Source organism: Prionailurus viverrinus, chromosome D1, assembly GCF_022837055.1.
Source record: "Prionailurus viverrinus isolate Anna chromosome D1, UM_Priviv_1.0, whole genome shotgun sequence".
Taxonomy (NCBI): Eukaryota; Metazoa; Chordata; class Mammalia; order Carnivora; family Felidae; genus Prionailurus; species Prionailurus viverrinus.
The window spans coordinates 59,187,289-59,205,353 of NC_062570.1; the positions used below are offsets into that span (position 1 = coordinate 59,187,289).

At 37.6% G+C, this 18,065-nt stretch overlaps 1 protein-coding gene and 1 long non-coding RNA gene across 5 annotated transcripts in view; one reads left to right on the top strand and one right to left on the bottom strand.

Moving 5' to 3' along the window:
* The window catches only part of FCHSD2 (FCH and double SH3 domains 2), a 302,796-nt gene that overhangs the window by 275,389 nt on the left and 9,342 nt on the right, over positions 1-18,065 (top strand). For all 4 annotated transcript variants that reach the window (XM_047824065.1, XM_047824066.1, XM_047824067.1 and 1 more), the window contains 2 exons: positions 2,863-3,024; positions 15,541-15,675. In XM_047824065.1, coding sequence (XP_047680021.1) covers positions 2,863-3,024; positions 15,541-15,675 — 297 coding nt within the window. The remainder of the gene's footprint in view (positions 1-2,862; positions 3,025-15,540; positions 15,676-18,065) is intronic.
* On the bottom strand, positions 13,336-16,425 carry LOC125147094 (uncharacterized). Its single transcript, XR_007145005.1, has 3 exons — positions 16,349-16,425; positions 14,032-14,117; positions 13,336-13,763 (listed from the first exon to the last, which is right to left on the bottom strand). It is a non-coding gene; the product is annotated as an uncharacterized LOC125147094 (long non-coding RNA).

Here is an 18,065-nt window from a genome sequence, read left to right on the forward strand (position 1 = left end):
CTCTCTCTCTCTCTCTCTCTCTCTCTCTCTCTCTCTCTCTCCCCCTCTCCTCCCCCCCCGCCCCTCTCCCCCACTTGTACTCTCTAAATAAATAAATAAATATTTTTTAAAGGACAAAGACAAAATAAAACAGCAACAGTCCATTTTAAAAATGGGCAAAAGGTCTGAATAGATAGACATTTCTCCAGAGAAGATACACAGATGACTAATAAGCACATGAAAATATACTTGACATCATTAGTCATCAAGGAAATACATATCAAAACTACAATGAGATACTACTTCATACTCACTAGAATGGCTAGAATCAAAAAGAAAGACGTTAACAAGTGTTTTCCAGATGTGGAGAAATGTTAACCCTCACACCCTGCTGGGGGGATTATCAAATGAGGCAGAAAACAGCCTGGCATTTCCCCAGTGGTTCAATATAGCATTATTTTATGACTAAGTAATTCTAGTCCTAGGTATATACCCAAGAGAAAAGAAAGCATGTTTACACAAAAACTTGTACACTAATGTGTAAAGGAACATTATTCATATTAGACAAAAAACTGAAATCACCCAAGTGTCGGTTAACTGACAAATGGATAAATAAAATGTGGTGTATCCAATAGAATGTTAATATAGCCGTAAAAAGGAATGAAATACTGATACATGTTACAACATGGATGAACCTTGAAACATTATGCTAATTCAAAGAAGCCAATCACAAAAGACCACATATGGTTCTATTTATATTAAATGTTCAGAATATGGGCTCCTGGGTGGGTCAGTCAGGTAAGCATCCAACTTCAGCTTAGGTCATGATTTCACCGTTCGGAGTTCGAGCCCCACATCAGGCTCTGTGCTGACAGCTCACTGCTAAAAAATGTTCAGAATAGGTAAATCTGTATATAGAGAAAGAACAATAATTGAAATGAGGGGTGAGGGAGCAATAAAGGATACGAGGTTTCTTTTGTTTTTTAATTTTTTTTTTTCAACGTTTATTTATTTTTGGGATAGAGTGAGACAGAGCATGAACGGGGGAAGGGCAGAGAGAGAGGGAGACACAGAATCAGAAACAGGCTCCAGGCTCTGAGCCATCAGCCCAGAGCCTGACGCGGGGCTCGAACTCACAGAGTGCGAGATCGTGACCTGGCTGAAGTCGGACGCTTAACCGACTGCGCCACCCAGGCGCCCCAACGAGGTTTCTTTTGGAGGTGATTAAAATGTTCTAAAAAGTGATTGTGGTGATAGTTGCATATCTGTGAATATACTGTGAATCATTGAACTGTACACTTTAAATGGATGAATCTTACAGTATATGCAAGCTTTATCTCAGTAAACAGTTGTTAGAAGAATAAACAGGTTTTTGCAAGGCTATTTACCAAACACTGTCTCCAAACCAAAAATTCTAATTGCTTTATAAAGATGTATATGATATCCAAAACTACTGAATTGTACACTTAAAAATGATTAAGATGGCAAATTTTATGTAATGTGAATTTTATCTCCATTTTTAAAAAGATGTATGCTTAATCTTAGGAATACAAGATAAATACAGCAATGAGAGCTCAGTGAAACAAGTCAGAAGTCAGAGAATTTTTTTTTTCTGAGTAAGCTCCATGCCCAGTGTGGGGCTTGAACTCATAACCCTGAGATCAAGAGTCACTTACTCTACCAACAGAGCCACCCAGGTGCTCCCAGAGTTCAGATCAGTTTTAATACCAGCTCTCCCGATGGAGAATCTAGAGAGTGATCAGAATCGAATGCCAGAAGGGTTCAGTGAGCACACTTGTTTGTCCAGAAGTCCCACAGAAGGCTATAAAGTGAGGGTTGGAATTATCAAATAATCAACATTTTCTCAGTGGAACCTTCCAATGTCGAAGGAAGAGACCACCTCTCTAATACGTGAAACAGTGAAACTGACTTTACTACTTGCTAAGCAAGAGAGTAATACTTACAAACACAGTCTCTAAACAAAATAGAACCGATATACAAGGTTTTAAGAATTGTGGATTTCAGGGATTGGCAGATTTTCAAAACTGAAAATGTTTTACAGATTGGCTCACCTCTGGCTGTGGTGTATAGGGATTGGTGGACTGTCAGAAGCAGGAGTAGAAGCTTGAACACTGGTGATTTCTGGAGTGAGGCTGTGGTTTACTGGCTGCCTTGCAGATGTGTGGGGCTGTCACTGGCTGACTTTCAGAGGCCTGGCTATTAGAGCAAAGCAGTTACTGTTTGATTGGGACAGGTTTAGACTGGTTCTGCGGTTACGTGCTTATGGCTTAGAACAAGAGTCAAAGCACAAGCAGTCTTTCTGTTTCTTGAATTTGGAGAATTCAGTTTGGAGAATTTTATTGCTGTATTTTATTATTTCTGATAGCTACATCATAATTTAACTTAAATCTTTACCCAGTAGTTCAGTCAGGAGTCATGGAAGTTTTTAACCAGGGAGTGACATGGTGACCTTTGCAAACTTGTAAGAGGTAGATTATAGAGAAGAAAAAGTCCAAGAGATAGGTTAAAAGGCTGTCAAAAAGGCTGGATTTTAGGATATCCTGAGGCCTAGCCTTCCTAAGAGGGGAAGAATGCAGACTTGATGGTGTATTCATATCTTCCTGTTCATAAGTTAGGTTTGATGTGTCTTGTCAAGATGCGAGTGTGCCATTTGCCCTCATTTCTGTTCTTGTGTTTCCTCTCCTCTCCCTACTTCTATTCCCCGCTCCCTCTCCCCCTCTCCAAGTGAAAAATTAACCTCTATGCCAAGGAAGCATTGCTAGTGAATACCAAGATTATTCTAATTAGTAAATCAAGAATAACTTAAAAAACACATTGAGGAAAAAGTGCCTTGATGTCTCACCATTTTCTTGGTTTTCTTAGATAATTAAGTTGAAAGCTGAAGCCCGGCTGGACCTGCTAAAGCAGATCGGTGTTTCTGTGGACACGTGGCTAAAGAGTGCAATGAATCAAGTAATGGAAGAACTGGAAAATGAACGATGGGCTCGCCTTCCTGCAGTGACCAATAATGGCACTTTACACTCGGTAGGATTTCTCTTCTTGGCTGTAATGGGCAGACTTTCACTGAAGGATGCTATTCTTTGACTGTGTCACCAAACCTGATAATAGCCAAAATTTAAAAGAAAAAATAACGGTTTTGCTAGCAGTTTGGTTTCTTTTCTTTGGCCTGTCACTGAGTTAAACTTGGTGCAGGAAGAGGGAAAAAGTCATGCTTTTTATTTTTAATATGCAGTGAAGAACATATTATCACTAGTTGGTTTATTAGTGCCACTTTACCAAATTCCTTATCCCAAAATGAAGTAGATATGTTTCTTGTCTGGAAGTCATGGAATAAAAATTTTAATCTAGTGTTTCTGAAGTTCTCAGAGGTCTTCTCTGAAAACTGACATCCAGAGAGTCAGAAACAATCTTAAAAAGAGAAAAGGGGGTGCCTGGATGGCTCAGTTGGTTGAACGTCCAACTCTTGGTTTCAGCTCAGGTCATGCATGATCTCACAGTTCATGAGATCAAGCCCCATGTGCCTGGGATTCTCCCTCTCCCTCTCTCTCTGCCTCTCTCTGTCTCTTTCTCTGTAAATAAGTAAATAAACTTAAAAAAGAAAGGAACACTTTTAGTCTCTGGCTTAATTATTTGATTCACAAGGGCTTTCACACTCTGTTCACTGTATTTTTCATCAGGGAGACAGTGCAAGTATGGTCAGAGCTCAAGCTAGCATTTTCTTGCTTCAAGTCCAGGGCATTTTCCACTTTGATGTCATCTAGTTCAACCTTAGTTATTCATGTTGGAGATCTGAGTGCCAGAAAAGTTCATTGACTTGCCTGTTATTACATAAGTGGATATATGATGTCTATAGCTGGTCAGACTAAAGTAATTCCTACTGCTGCTTCCTACCCATTACTCTGTCTCATCCTGTTTATTTCCTTATGGCATTTATTACGATCTTTGCTTTGTGTTCTTTGTCTATCTTCCTCTCTGGAATGTAATTACCATGTCTGTCTGATTCAGTGCACAGCAAAGTGCCTGGCACATAGTAAGTACTCAATAAATATCTGTTGAAGAAAGAAATGAAAGAATGGATGGCTGAATAGATGGAATAGTGGCAAACTAAAAGCTAAAACTCTAATCTCACAACTTCCTACTGTATCCAAAGTGCCTCTTCAGCGCTTGTGCCCTTCAGATAAAAGGCATCCTTGCGAGAGAAATTGGCTAAAGTTTAAGAACATTCCTGAAAGTTTTGTCAATTTTTTCACATAGCATTCTGATTTTCTAATGGGAATACACTTGCGCATTTTAAAAAGATTGCATGTGGGTGTGCATTTTAAGGAAAAGCAATCTATTGAAAGTTTATTTTTATTTGACTATTAATGGTAATCCAGCTAGAGAAAATAGGCACACATCACCTACTTGACGTCAGGGTTAGAAGAGCCTGGCCTGTTTTTAATACAATAGAGTTGTTCCATGTCATGGAATATCTCTTTCTAATGCATCTTTTGAATGTCACAGTTACCATCTACTTCAAGTAATTTTGTTGTACAGAATTTAGGATGACAGCAAATCCCAGGCACACACTTTCTTTTGGACTCTTCAGTAGCACTGTTGGCAACCAATAAACCCATGATTTCTCTTGGACTAGTATCTTTTCTAACTAAATCAACTGGGCAGGCATTTATCCCCTCCCTGTGTGCCTACTTCCTGAGCAAATTGGAGATGAACAAGAATTGGTCTCTCTCCTTGAAGAGCTTGCAAGCTGGTAGAGCAGACAGACCTCAGACCTTTATAGATCTTAGTGATCCATGGCAGTGTATGACTGGGTTCCTCTGTGGCAAACTTGAAACGCCTACTTCTAACTCATCAACACACCTGGGAAAAAACCCTTCTCTCCGTGTTTCAGAGAGAAAGTTAAGTTAAATGATCTAAGCTCCCCTCCAACTCCAAAATCTTATGATTTTGTGAAATGCTATTAAAAAAGTTTAATACCAGGTGGAAAAATAGGAAAGACGTTTGCCCCATGAAGGAACTGTCAGTTGAGATACTCCTTGAAGAATTTTAACATGAGATAAAGAAGGGCTTCTGAGTGTGAAGGAAGGAAATGAAGAAGATATGCCTAGTACAGTCTGTCAGTGAGTAGTACATTCTGGTAGTAAGTGTTGAATAAATTCGGTGTTTTTGAGAACTGTCCAAAGACATGAGCTCATCTAGAAACATCACATTTTCTGCGAAGAGAACATTTTGCAATCCTAACCCATTCTTCCTTACCTCTAGTCAGTATCATGGAGCTTGTGTCATCCTGCTTTCAGCTGAGGGATATTTTTTGTGGAAGCTCTACTAACAGTCCAGTAGTGCCCCCTTTATCCATGGTGTCACTTTTCTTGGTTTCAGTTACCATGGTCAGCCATGGAAGCAACTATCTAGACGCAGATGATCCTCCTGACCTATTGTGAGAAGGTCAGTGGTAGCTTAACGCTGCGTTACAATGCCTACGTCATTCACCTCACTTCATCTTGTCACGTAGGCATTTTATCTCACATCACCACAGGAAGAAGGGTAAGTACAGTACAATAAGATATTTTGAGAGAGAGAGACCACGTTCACAAACTTTTATTACAGTATATTATTGTAACTTATGTGTTATTACTATTGTTATTTATCTCTTACTGGGCCTGATTTATAAATTAAACTGTAGCACAGGTATGTATGTGTAGGAAAAAACATAGTCTGTAGGGTGTGGCCCTACTGGTACTTCTATGGGTTCAAACATCCACTTGTGGTCTTGGAACATATCTCCTGCTGATAAGGAAGGGAGGCTACTGTATAAATAAAGGAGAGATGTGGGCACAAAACAGCTTAATGAAGTCCCAGTATTTATTTAACCTGCTTTTAAATGACTGCACTGAAGTAATTTAGAAGAAGTTGTATCTCTTCTCTTCACACTGGCAGCTGCTGGCTAGGATCATGAAGCAGAAATACACATCTGGGGACCAAATTATTTCTTCCATTATAGATGCCAACAAAAGCATTAGTCATCAAGTTTAGAGTTCCCTTCCATCGGGAAAACATGGTTAATTTTAATGTTACACATTAACAGTGTAAAGGGCCTTATTAGAAGATAAATGTTTTTAAAATATATAGTCTTTTTACCTTACAGAATAAGGAACTATACTTTCTTGAGTATTAACTTTTTGCCTTCTATATTATGCTGTGGTACAGATAGAGGGTTGGGAAGAAACATAGAAAAAGAATCACAGAATACAGCAATATTTTTTAATGGAGAACAGTCTGTTAATATAGCTACTCAGCTGATGGTAAACTAGAGCTCATACATAACCTCTTATGGTTAGATTGCTACCAGTAGCCCAGTCAGCCTTTCTGCCAGTCATTCCTCCCTTCTCTTATTTTCCTTTCTTCTCTTACTCAAAAACCCATACTCAGTTTAATTTTGAAGTTATATTAATTTTAGAATAGAAAAAGTTATAAAACTAGATTAGAAAAAAATTAGAAAGTTAGGTAGAGGAAAAAAATGACCCCAAACTCAGTCCTTATGACACCACTGTTAGCAACTTGATGTAATTCTGTCCTCTTTCTATTCTTTTTTTAAACATATTTGTCATAATTAAGTTAATTTTGTATATTTTTCCATCTAGCATTCCATTTTGCTGGACAGTCTTCATAATCTTTCTTTTCATGTCTGTGTAGTATTCCCTCAGGAAGGCATACCATAATTCACTTAACTGCTCTCTTATAGGTTCAATATTTAGATTGCTTCCAGATATTATAAGTAAATAATACTCTGAAAGAGTGTCTCTGAAAGAGATATTTGTGTACATACTTCTTTTTTCCATAGTGGGAATAGATTTCTATAATACAGATTCTTAGAAGTAGAATTCATAGGTTGGAGATTTATAGTTCTTTGTTTAAGGTTGGGTTTTGTTCTTTTTTTCCCCCTAGATTCTCAAACTGTAGCTGACAGTGTTTACATGACTTCCTTATCTTCAGCCATTTCCCCTATCATTTCCCCTATATAACAGACATCCTGGCATCCACTTTGTTGTGCAACCTCCCTAAGAGCGTGAGCATTTTGCAGAGTTGCATGGAAATAAATTCTGACTTTCCTCATTATGAAGACCATGCTGAATAATGTGTTTGAAAGGCAAGGAAATTAAATATTTTTAAACATCAGGATGGTAGTTTAGTTCTCATCTGCCTCGTTAAATGCCTAATAGTCTTTGCAGTATAATGGGTTTTGTTTTTGAAATATGAAAATCTGTTTGTTGGCTTGTCCTGATCCCAAAGAAAAGAAACAGTGGCTTTTTGTAATGAAATAAATGTAAACAGTAGAAAATAATAGCATACACCTGCAAAAATTTTTAGGCACTTCCGTATTTACAGTTTTTCCAAGTGGTTAGTGGTCTTGTTATTGGATTAAACTCCATACCCAAATAGGCCACACTATTATTGAAACTGACATTTCATATTTTCAGTAGGATCAATTTAATTCAATTCAGTAAGCATGTGTGGAGCCTGCACACCTCATGAGACCCTTTGCTAAGTGCTGGGAGTTACAAACTGAGTATAATGTCTGCTGAGTTTGTATCCACAGATTGAGAGAACCAGTCTCACTAACAGCCAAGACCAAAAGATGGGCATTGAAAAGATGTGGAGAATTTCAGTTCTAAGAGAAGTATCTCCAGCTGTATTGTGTTCTTTAACTTTCTGCATACCCATAACAACAAGTAAAGTACCTGACACAAATCCATATACATAGTACATGTTCAAAAATACTAATCCACACCTGAAGATAAAGCAGTCTAATTCCACCAACTGACCTTAAAATACTATTAAAAAGAGGAAGTTCACGGGGCGCCTGGGTGGCGCAGTCGGTTAAGCGTCCGACTTCAGCCAGGTCACGATCTCGCGGTCCGTGAGTTCGAGCCCCGCGTCGGGCTCTGGGCTGATGGCTCGGAGCCTGGAGCCTGTTTCCGATTCTGTGTCTCCCTCTCTCTCTGCCCCTCCCCCGTTCATGCTCTGTCTCTCTCTGTCCCCAAAATAAATAAACGTTGAAAAAAAAAAATTTTTTTTTAAAAAAAAAGAGGAAGTTCACAAAAAAGCATCTCTACTGTACCAGGTACTATGTTAGGCACATTCATACATTATTTCAATTAATCATCACAATGGTCCTGAATGTATTTACAGATGAGAAGACAGACTTGGAAGAATTAAATATCTCCCAGTGGCACACAGCTAGTAAGTGGAGAGAGCTAGATTTGAACCCGCATATGTCTGCTTCTAAAGCCCTGCTCTTTACCATACTTTTTTTTCCTTTGATGATTCTGTTGAATCATCATTGAACATCCTATTTTTGATGTAATTAATCATCTTATAACATCTTCAGGTACTACGTGGCCAGTTGTCATTAAAATTCTCAAGCTTTACTGATATTTTTTGACAGCTTTGCTGAGGTATAATTGATAATATAGTAGGCTACACATATTTAAAGTGTACAATTTGATATATTTTGACATGTGTATACAGCAGTGAAACCCTTGTGACAATTAAGATAATGAACATATCCACCACCCTCAAAAATTTCCTCATGCTCCTTCCAGCCCTTCAGTCAACCACTGATCTGCTCCCATTGTGGGTTAGTTTATATTTCCTAGAATTTTGTATGAACAGAATCATACACTATGTACCTTTTTTTTTTTTTTTTGGTCTTTCACTCAACATGATTATTTTGAGGATCATCCGTGTTATTGCTCATCAATAATTGGTTTTTTTTTATTGCTGAGTAGTATTCCATTGTATGAGTACACCACAGTTTGTTTATCAGTTCACCTGATGATGGGCATTTGGGTTTTGGAGAGACTATTACAAGTAAAACTGCTTATGTTTTGAGTGGGTCAGACAGTGGGTATGTGTTTAACATTTCAGGAAACTTCCAAAGTGGTCGTACCATTTTACGTGCCCATCCAAAGGGTACTAGTGTTCTAGTTGTTTCACAGCCTCACCAACTCTTGGTATGATTGGTCTTTAATTTTAGATATTCTAATGGGTGTGCAGTAGTGTATCACTATATTTTTGATTTGTATCTCACTGATAATGTTGAGCATCTTTTCATATGCTTATTTGCCATCTGCATATATTCTTTGGTGAAGTGTCTGTTCAGATCTTCTGCCTATATTTTATTGCTTGCTTTCTTTTTATTGAATTTTGAGAATTCTTTTTGTATTCTGTATACAAACCCTTTATCAGATAGATGATTAATTTTCTCCCAAATCAAGTCTATGGCTTGTCTTTTCATTTTAACAGTATCATTTAAAGACCAGACATTTTTAAGTTTGATGAAGTCCCCACTTAATGTTTTTTTTTCTTTTATGGACCATGCTGTGGTGTGGTATGGTATGGTAGCTTTCACAAGCTATGATTTCTTTGACAAATAAATCTTTGCCAAACCCAAGGTCATATAGATTTTCCCCTATATTTTCTTCTAGAAATTTTATAGTTTTGGGTTATACAGTTAAATCTGTGACCCAGTTTGAGTTAATCTTTGTATATATGTATATGTATACCCTTTTTGTTGTTGTTGAAAAGACTGCCCTTTCTCCACTGAATTACCTTCACATCTTTGTCAAAAATCAATTAACCATATATGTGTGGGTTTATTTTTGGACTTTTGTTTCATTCTGTTGATCTATTTATCTGTCCTGATGCCAATGCTACATTGTTTTGATTAATGTAACTTCGTAATTAACCTTGAAGTTAGGTAGTGTAAATTCTCCAACTTTCTTCTCCCTCTCTCTCTCTTTTTTTAAATTTTAAATCCAGGATATTTAACATCCAGCTTTCTTCTTTCTCAAGGTTGTTTTGGGTATTCTGGGTCCTTTGCATTTCCATATAAATTTAAACTCCCATTTTCTACAAAAAAACAAAAAAACAAAAAAACCCTACTAGGATTTTTAAAAATAGGATTGTGATGAATCTATTTGTAAGTCAGTTTGAAGATAGTTGATGTTTTAACAATATTGAGTCTTCCAACCCATTAACATAATACCTCCCCATTTATTTAACTTTAATTTCCCTCAGCAGTGTTTTATAGCTTTCAGTGTATAGGTCTTGCATCTTTTTTTCAGATTTATCTCTATTTTAAAGTTTTTGGTGCTGTTTTAAGTGTTTTTTAAATTTCAACTTCCAATTGCTCATTGCTAACATACAGAAATATAATTGATCTTTGCGTATTGATCTTATATCCTGTAACTTTGCTAAACTCATTTATTAGTTGTAGTAGCTTTTGTGCAGGTTTTCTGTGTAGATAATCATGTCACCTGCATATTATTACTACTGTAACTGTTAGCATCTCCAGTAGTTTAGGGCCAATGGATGTTCTTGCCTTGTTTCTGCACTTAGGGAGAAAGCATTCACTCTTTTACCATTAAGTATGATGTTAACAGACGGGTTTTTGTAGATGCCCTTTACCATATTGAGGAGTTTCCTCTATTTAATTTACTAATAGGAATGGATGCTGAATCTTGTGAAATGATTTTTCTTTTTTAGTTTATATGGTAAATTGCATTGATGATTTTTCAAATATTAAACAAACTTTGTATTACTGATGAACTCTACTTGTATCATGATGCATTACCCTTTTTATATGTTGATTGAAATTGTTAAATTGGATTTGTTAAAATTTTGATGAGCATTTTTTTCTCTGTTCATGGCAGAGATTAGTCTATAGTTTTCTTCTCTTGTAATGTTTTTGTCTGGTTTTGGTATAATGGTTGTCTCAGAATAATTTGAAAAGTATCCCTTCCTCTTCAATTTTCTGGAAGCTTATGTAGAATTGTGTAGAATTTTTCTTTCTTAAATGTTTGATATACTTCATCAGAGTGTGTTATCTGAGCCTGAAGTTTTCTTTATGGAAGTTTTCTTGTAACAACAAATCCGGTGTCTTTAGTAGATATAGAGTCATTCAGGTTATTCTTCTTGAGTGGATTTTGATCATTTGTGTCTTTCAAGGAATTTGTCCATTCTATCTAAGTTGCCAACTTTATTGGAACAAGTTGTTTATAATATTCCTTTATTCTTCTTTCATTACCTAGAGAATCTGTAGGGGCATCACTTCTCTCATTCTTGATATTGGTTATTTGTGTCTACACTTTATTCCTGATCATTCTGCTAGAGGTTTATTCATGTGATAAAGAACTAGATTCGGGGGCACCTGGGTGGCTCTTGGAACCACCATCTTCGCTGAGAATTCTCAAACGGGGACTGGGCACAGGCACTCAGCAGGGTACCTTTGTCAGTTAACTGTCAGTCTTCAGCTCTGGTCCTGATATCACAGTTCCTGAGTTCAAGCCCCCCATTGGGCTTGTTCTGGCGATGTGAAACCTGCTTGGGATTCTCTCTCCCTCTCTGCCTCTCCCACTTGCTCTCTCTTTCTCTGTCTGTCAAAATAATAAATAAATAAGTTTTAAAAAAAAGAATGAATCAGCTTTTGACTTCACTGATTTTCCCCCCTGTTGTTTTTCTGTTGTCTTTTGTATTGATTTCTGCTCTGGTTTTTATTTCCTTTACTCTGATTTGTTTGGATTTAAATAGCTCTTTCCTAAGTTGACGAAATTGTTTCCCATTCCACAGGAATCACTGTCCTTAAGTGCATCATGTCCAGGGTTCATATATTTGGAACAGTTTTTTAGTTGTTTCTGGAAGGAGTTTAAATCTGGTCCCTGACACTCCCATCTTATCTGGAAACAGAAATCCACTTTGCTGATATTTTCAATGTTATCTTTTATAATCTACTTGTGTTGTATTTGGAATGATGTTCAATATGGTCACTTCTCTGTCCAGATGAAGCTCCGAGGTTCTGCTAGTGAGTTGTAAGGAGCAAAATAGAATAATGATTTAAGTACTTTCTAGGTATTGAGCGTGTGTTAGGGGTTTAAATATGTCACCTAATTTAATCTTTATGATATGAAGTAATTGTCTTCATTATAAGATAAAGTCATTGAAGTTGAGAAGTTCAGTAATTTGCCCAAGGTCACACAGCCGTAAATGGCACACTCAGCATTCAAACTCAAGTCTGTCAGACCCAGGGACCTAGTATTGCTTTCTAGTTCATTACAGTCCCATAAAGTTGATGAGACCCTTCAGAGGTTGTTTTGCTGAGTATGAGGAGATAGCTAATAATACCAACCCAGAAATCTGCTGCTTATCTGCCCTTGCAAAGAGAGTAAGCATTTTACATCTAAGAAAGGAAAAACATTAGCACAGCTGGGAAGAATAGTTTTAATTGAAGTTCTGTCAGGTGACAGGAAGGAAAAGGGCTAAGAGAGCAGTTGTTAAGAAACAGAGGAAGAATGTGATTTTAGAAATGCTGGGTCAAGAAAATATTGTAACAGCGAGGTTACAGAGGGTGGAAGAGGGAAAAGGCAGAAGTTGTTCCACAGTGACATACTTTGGAAAGCTTCTGGAGCCATGCAAAAGCACATGGCCCTGACCCCTTTTGCTGTCACTGCAACCTTTCATTCCCTTCTATGAGACTCAAACAATGGACTCAAAATAAAGGGGAAAGAAAGGAATGTTTAGTACCAAACAGTGTTGCCAAGATAAAATGTTTTGGATTGATTCCCAGTGCCAAAGCACAGTGCATATTAACATTCCTTCTATATTTTTGGAAATGTGTTCTACCCACACTGGCTTTAATTTTAGTTTTTATAGATATATGGGTGTTTTGTGTTGTTTTGTTTCAATGCCCACAGTTGTGGGTTTTTTTTAACGTCTATAACCTTTACTAGAGTATGAAAGCAGTATCTTCTGTGTAGATATGTTTACATTTTATGGCAGTTTTTAGCATGTGATCCTCACCTTTTATATGACACAGTGCCTTTTTGGAGAACAACGGAATCATAGCCTGAGATGATTTGAAAGGTCATGATTTGAGCCTATTTTGTCATTGACCTGACTGACCATAGATGAAATTATTTGTAAGATGAGGCACATGATTATCTGACTCAGCTGGGAAGAATTTCCAATAATAGTTATAAAATGAGAATATTACAAGGACTCATGAAGTGTAGGCAATACATTTGACAGGAAATATGTGCTACTTATTCTTTTAGAACACTCCCCCCCACACACACACATTTCTATAGAATTTTATTAGGGAAATAGCAGTTAAGAATAGAGTCAGTTTTAAACATTAGTGCTCAATAGAAATCACTTTAATTCACTAAAAAGTAAAAGTGGACTGTATAGGAGGCCTCTACGTTGCAACTCACTGAATGCCAGGAAGTCTTCTCTGACCTTCCTATTCACAGGACCCCCTGTGCACTCAGCATTTAGTTGTGATGGCTTCTCCACTCTAGAGTATGAGCTTTTGCAAAGCAAACCATGTCCTCCATTTCATATCTAAGAGCCTAGCACAGTGTTCAGCATGTTGTAGATATTTGATATTTCAGTTAATCGGTCTATTGTGAGACCTGATTCTGACCATCCATTTCTTGTATCTTTAATGTGTAAACATTTGTGCCTTTGGATGTTTGAACATATGAAAAAGTAGCTAAATAGATGTTTATATGTAGCTAGAAACAAAGAAACTTTGCCTGTTTTGTTTGCTCTTTTTTAGATTTTTACTTTAAAAAGTAAGACATATTTGGGGCATCTGGGTGGCTCAGTTGGTTGAACACCCACTCTTGATCTCAGCTCAGGTCTTGATATCAGGGTCATAGGTTCAAACCCTACACCGGGCTCCACACCAGGCATGAAGCCTACTTGAAAAAAAAGAGTAAGACATGCTTATTCTAATAGTTCAGATTGTAAAGAGAGAGAGATATTAAAAACAGCCATCTCTATTTCCAGTCTTTGTTGTGTTATTCTTCTTCCCCCTGTCAGATATTTGTGTTCATATAAATACTATTTGTACTTCAGTATCATGGACAGTACTCTAGGTAAATACATTTGTTATACCCAATTATTGAATACTGTACTGAGAGTGAACCCCAGAATGATTGTACGGATACAGACTGGTTGTGAGCATACCTTGTTTACCCTTGTGACATTGTGGCTGACTGGGAGCCGTAGCTTGCTGCTGCTGCTGCACCACGAGAGAATATTGTACCATGTCGCTAGCCCGGAAAAAGATCAAAATTTAAATTTTAAAGTATGTTTTCTACTGAAAGTGTATTACTTTTGCATTATCACAAAACAAAAAATTATAAGTCAAACCATCGTAAGTTGGGGACCATCTATAAATTACATGAGATATTCAGCACTTTATTATTATAAAATAGTCTCTGTGTTAGGTGGTTTTGCCCAACTGGAGGCTAGTGTAAGTGTAAGGGCTAATGTAAGCCCTAAGTGGGCTAGGCTAAGCTAAGCTATAATGTTCAGTAGGGTAATTGAATGCATTTTCAACTCAGGATATTTTTCAACATATGATGAGGTTTTTCGGACATAATGCCATTGTAAGTCGAGTAAGATCTATAGTGTTACATCCTGATCCTTTATTTCTCCATAGTATATTCACAAAAGTGATATTGCTAGATCAAGTGGTATGTTTTGTTTTTAATTTCAGTAGGGTTTATTTTTGTTATATTTTTAAGGATTATAAGCTTACTTTTTTTTTCTAAAACTCTTTTCAGTGTTCTTCTTATTTTTATTTTTGAGGGAGACTGTGAGCAGAGCAGGGTCAGATAGAGGAAGACACAGAATCCAGATCAGGCTCCATGCTCTGAGCTGTCAGCACAGAGCCCAATGCAGGGCTTAAACTCAACGAACCACAAGATCATGACCTGAGCTGAAATTAGATGCTTAACCGACTGAGCCACCCAGGCACCCCATATCAGTTTACATTTCTACCAATGGTAGAGGAAAGCCTGTTTCTCCACATCCTTGGATAGCGTTTAGAAATCTTTCTAACGTTTCCCAGTATGATCAGTTTAAAATGGTAAAAGGCCTTTGGGCACCGGGGTGGCTTAGTCAGTTAAACATCCAACTTTGGCTTAGGGTATGATATCCCAGCTCGTGAGTTCCAGCCCCGCATCAGGCTCTGTGCTGACAGTGCAGAGCCTCCTTCGGATCCTCTCTCTGATCCTCCCCTGCTTGCTCACTCTCTCTCAAAAGTAAGTAAACATTTTTTTTTAATGGTAAAATGTCTTTATTAGTATTTAACAGTGAAAAGAGAAAGGATACTGATAAGGATAAACATTTATGTATTTGAATGACATTTTACTCCTGGTTTTTAAAAACAAAACAAAAACACCTGATCCTTTCAGAGGGCCTGATAGAGCATTATAACTCTTGATCTTGGGGTTGTGAGTTCAAGCCCCGTGTTGGCTATAGAGATTACTTAAAAATAAAATCTTAAAAAAAAAGAACTTGGCCCTTTCATAACATGAAAAATGCAAGAGAGAATAGATACGTTTTTCTCTGTGCAGTTGAATAAGTAATTAATGTTTGAAACAGTCAGGTTTTAAGTGTTTTTTCCTGCTTCACTCATTTTCTTGAAGTAAGCAAGCTAGGTAACTAATGGCTTCTAATTTTCCTCAGCTTAATGCAGACCCCGAAAGAGAAGAAGGAGAAGAGTTTGAAGACAACATGGATGTTTTTGACGATAGCAGTTCCAGCCCTTCTGGCACCTTAAGAAATTATCCACTCACCTGCAAAGTTGTTTATTCCTACAAGGTGTGTATTTCTGTAACCTAGTGCTCATTTGAAATAGTGGCAGTGCTGAAGACACACATAACTATATCTACCTAGCCCTAAAATTGGTGTTCAGTTAATATTAGAGACAATATAACATAGTGGTGAACAGTCTAGACTCTGACCTCAGACTGCCTGGATTAAAATGCCACTTACAAGCTATATGACCATACTGATTAGTCCCTTCGTCTCTGTGAGCCGCAGTTTTCTTATCTCTATTATGGAGGTAATATATAGCGCTAGTTTGAAGATTAGAAATAACACTTTATAGCAAAGTATTTAGCATAGTGCCTGGCATCTAGTAAATTTTCAGTAAATAGAAATCTTACTCTTATTATCAGTTGCCTGCTTTGGCACAGACCCTCCATTAGGATGACGCTCAAACTTGATATTAAAGGAAAATTGTTTTACAAAGCAGTTTTGTTAAACTTTACATTTCCTAATCTTAATATGACCACCTCTTATTTCCATAGTAAGTAGGGACCTGGATAAAAAGATGCCAGAATTTCCAAACTTGATTTGGTATAATAGTTCTTAGTCTCTCTCACCCCTGCCCTGCTTTCACATAAACTTTTTACTCACACAAAATAAATTGAGTTTCACTCCCCTCATCAGTCCATTGACCAACCCTCTTGATGCTACCTCCAAAACATACCCTGAGCCCATTCGCCTTTCACCATCTTGGTCTAGGCCATTGCTTCAGTTACTGTAAAAGAAAAAAAAACATAATTGGTAGCCTTCTGCATACTTGCCTCCCTCCCAAAAGTCCATTGTCCACTTTTCAGTCAGAATTATCTTTAACACATAAAGGAGGTTATTTTATTCCCCTGTCTAAAAACCTCTTAAAAGCTTTCCATCACACATAGAAAAACAGACTTTTCACTAGAGTCTATAGTGTTCAGATTGATCTGGCCCCTGACAGTCTCCCTAACTTGATGTCAGACCATTTCCCTACCCAGCCCAGTCACCACACATTAGCCACTGTGGCACCATGCTCCTTCCTGACTTGACAACTTTGCACTCACTGCTCCCTCCACCTAGAACATCTTTCCCCAAATCTTGGTTGGCTGCGTACTGCCCTTCACTGAGGCTCAGCTCAAATGGAGCCTCTCCTCAGGTCTCCCCTGACCACCTAAATATATAACTGACTTCTCATTTACCCAACTTGTGTACACATACTCTCAGTCTCTCTCTCTCTCTCAAAATAAATAAACTTAAAAAAAAAAAAAAAAAAGAATACTTCCTCTTTCCTAAAAGGGCTGGAGTTCTTTTTCAAAATAAGCTATTTTGATAATCTTTTGAAAATTTCAAATCTTCTGCTGAGATACTTAGAAAGGTGTTCTAGAGTATTATACAAGTAGGGTTGGGAATGTTTTCCCATCTCACGTGTCAGTATGATATTTACTTTGAAGTTCCAGAATTAAAATTTAAGGTCCCTTAATGGAGAGGGTCCCGAGTGTCTGAGTGATTATAAATAGCTCACATCCATCCAACATCCCCTCTATTGACATATGCCAGGCATGTCTCTATAGTAAACTGGACTATAAAAATCTGTTTAATCATTTAATCACTGAACAGTCACTCAGTGCCCAGTATGTGATATGTTTCAGGGATGCAAGAATTAGTGGACACAATTCCTGCTCCCTCCCCAGATGGATAGTCTGGGGGGAATAAATATTAAGCTGAAAAGTAGAGTACGTATGAAAACATTTATAGTAGGGGTTAAAACGGCTAATTTTTCCTGTGATAGTTGGAAGCAATTCCATAGATGAGGTGGCATTTCAGTTATGTCATGAGTAAGATCTTACTAGATACGGTGAGAAGGGAAAGAACCTTCTAAGCAAAAAGAATAAAAGATAAGAGACACAGTTTGATGAGAGTATGGGATGTTCAGGAAATGTTACATTCGGTGGTGGGTGAGCATCAAGTGTGGGGATTAGAGCAGCTGGAAATAAAGATGTTTGCTATCAGAGAGTAAAGGGCCTTGGAGACCAGACTAAAGTATGACTTTTATCCTGGCTGGTAGGGACCTCTGGATGTCCTAAAATCAGATTGGGCTTTTAAGAAGGTAAACCCTGGTCGTGGTATAGATGCTATATGGGATAGATTAGAATAGAAATGAACTGTAAGCCTAATGGTGATTCCCATAGTCCAGACCAGCAAAGCAGGCCTGGGTTAATCTAGTGAGGACAAAGAAACATTATATTTAAGGATTAGATTAAAAATGCTCATAACTTTTGGGGCACCTGGGTGGCTCAGTCAGTTAAGCATCTAACTTTGGCTCAGGTCATGATCTCATGGTTCATGAATTCGAGCCCCGTGTCAGGCTCTGTGCTGACAGCTCAGTCTGGAGCCTGGTTCGGATTCTCTCT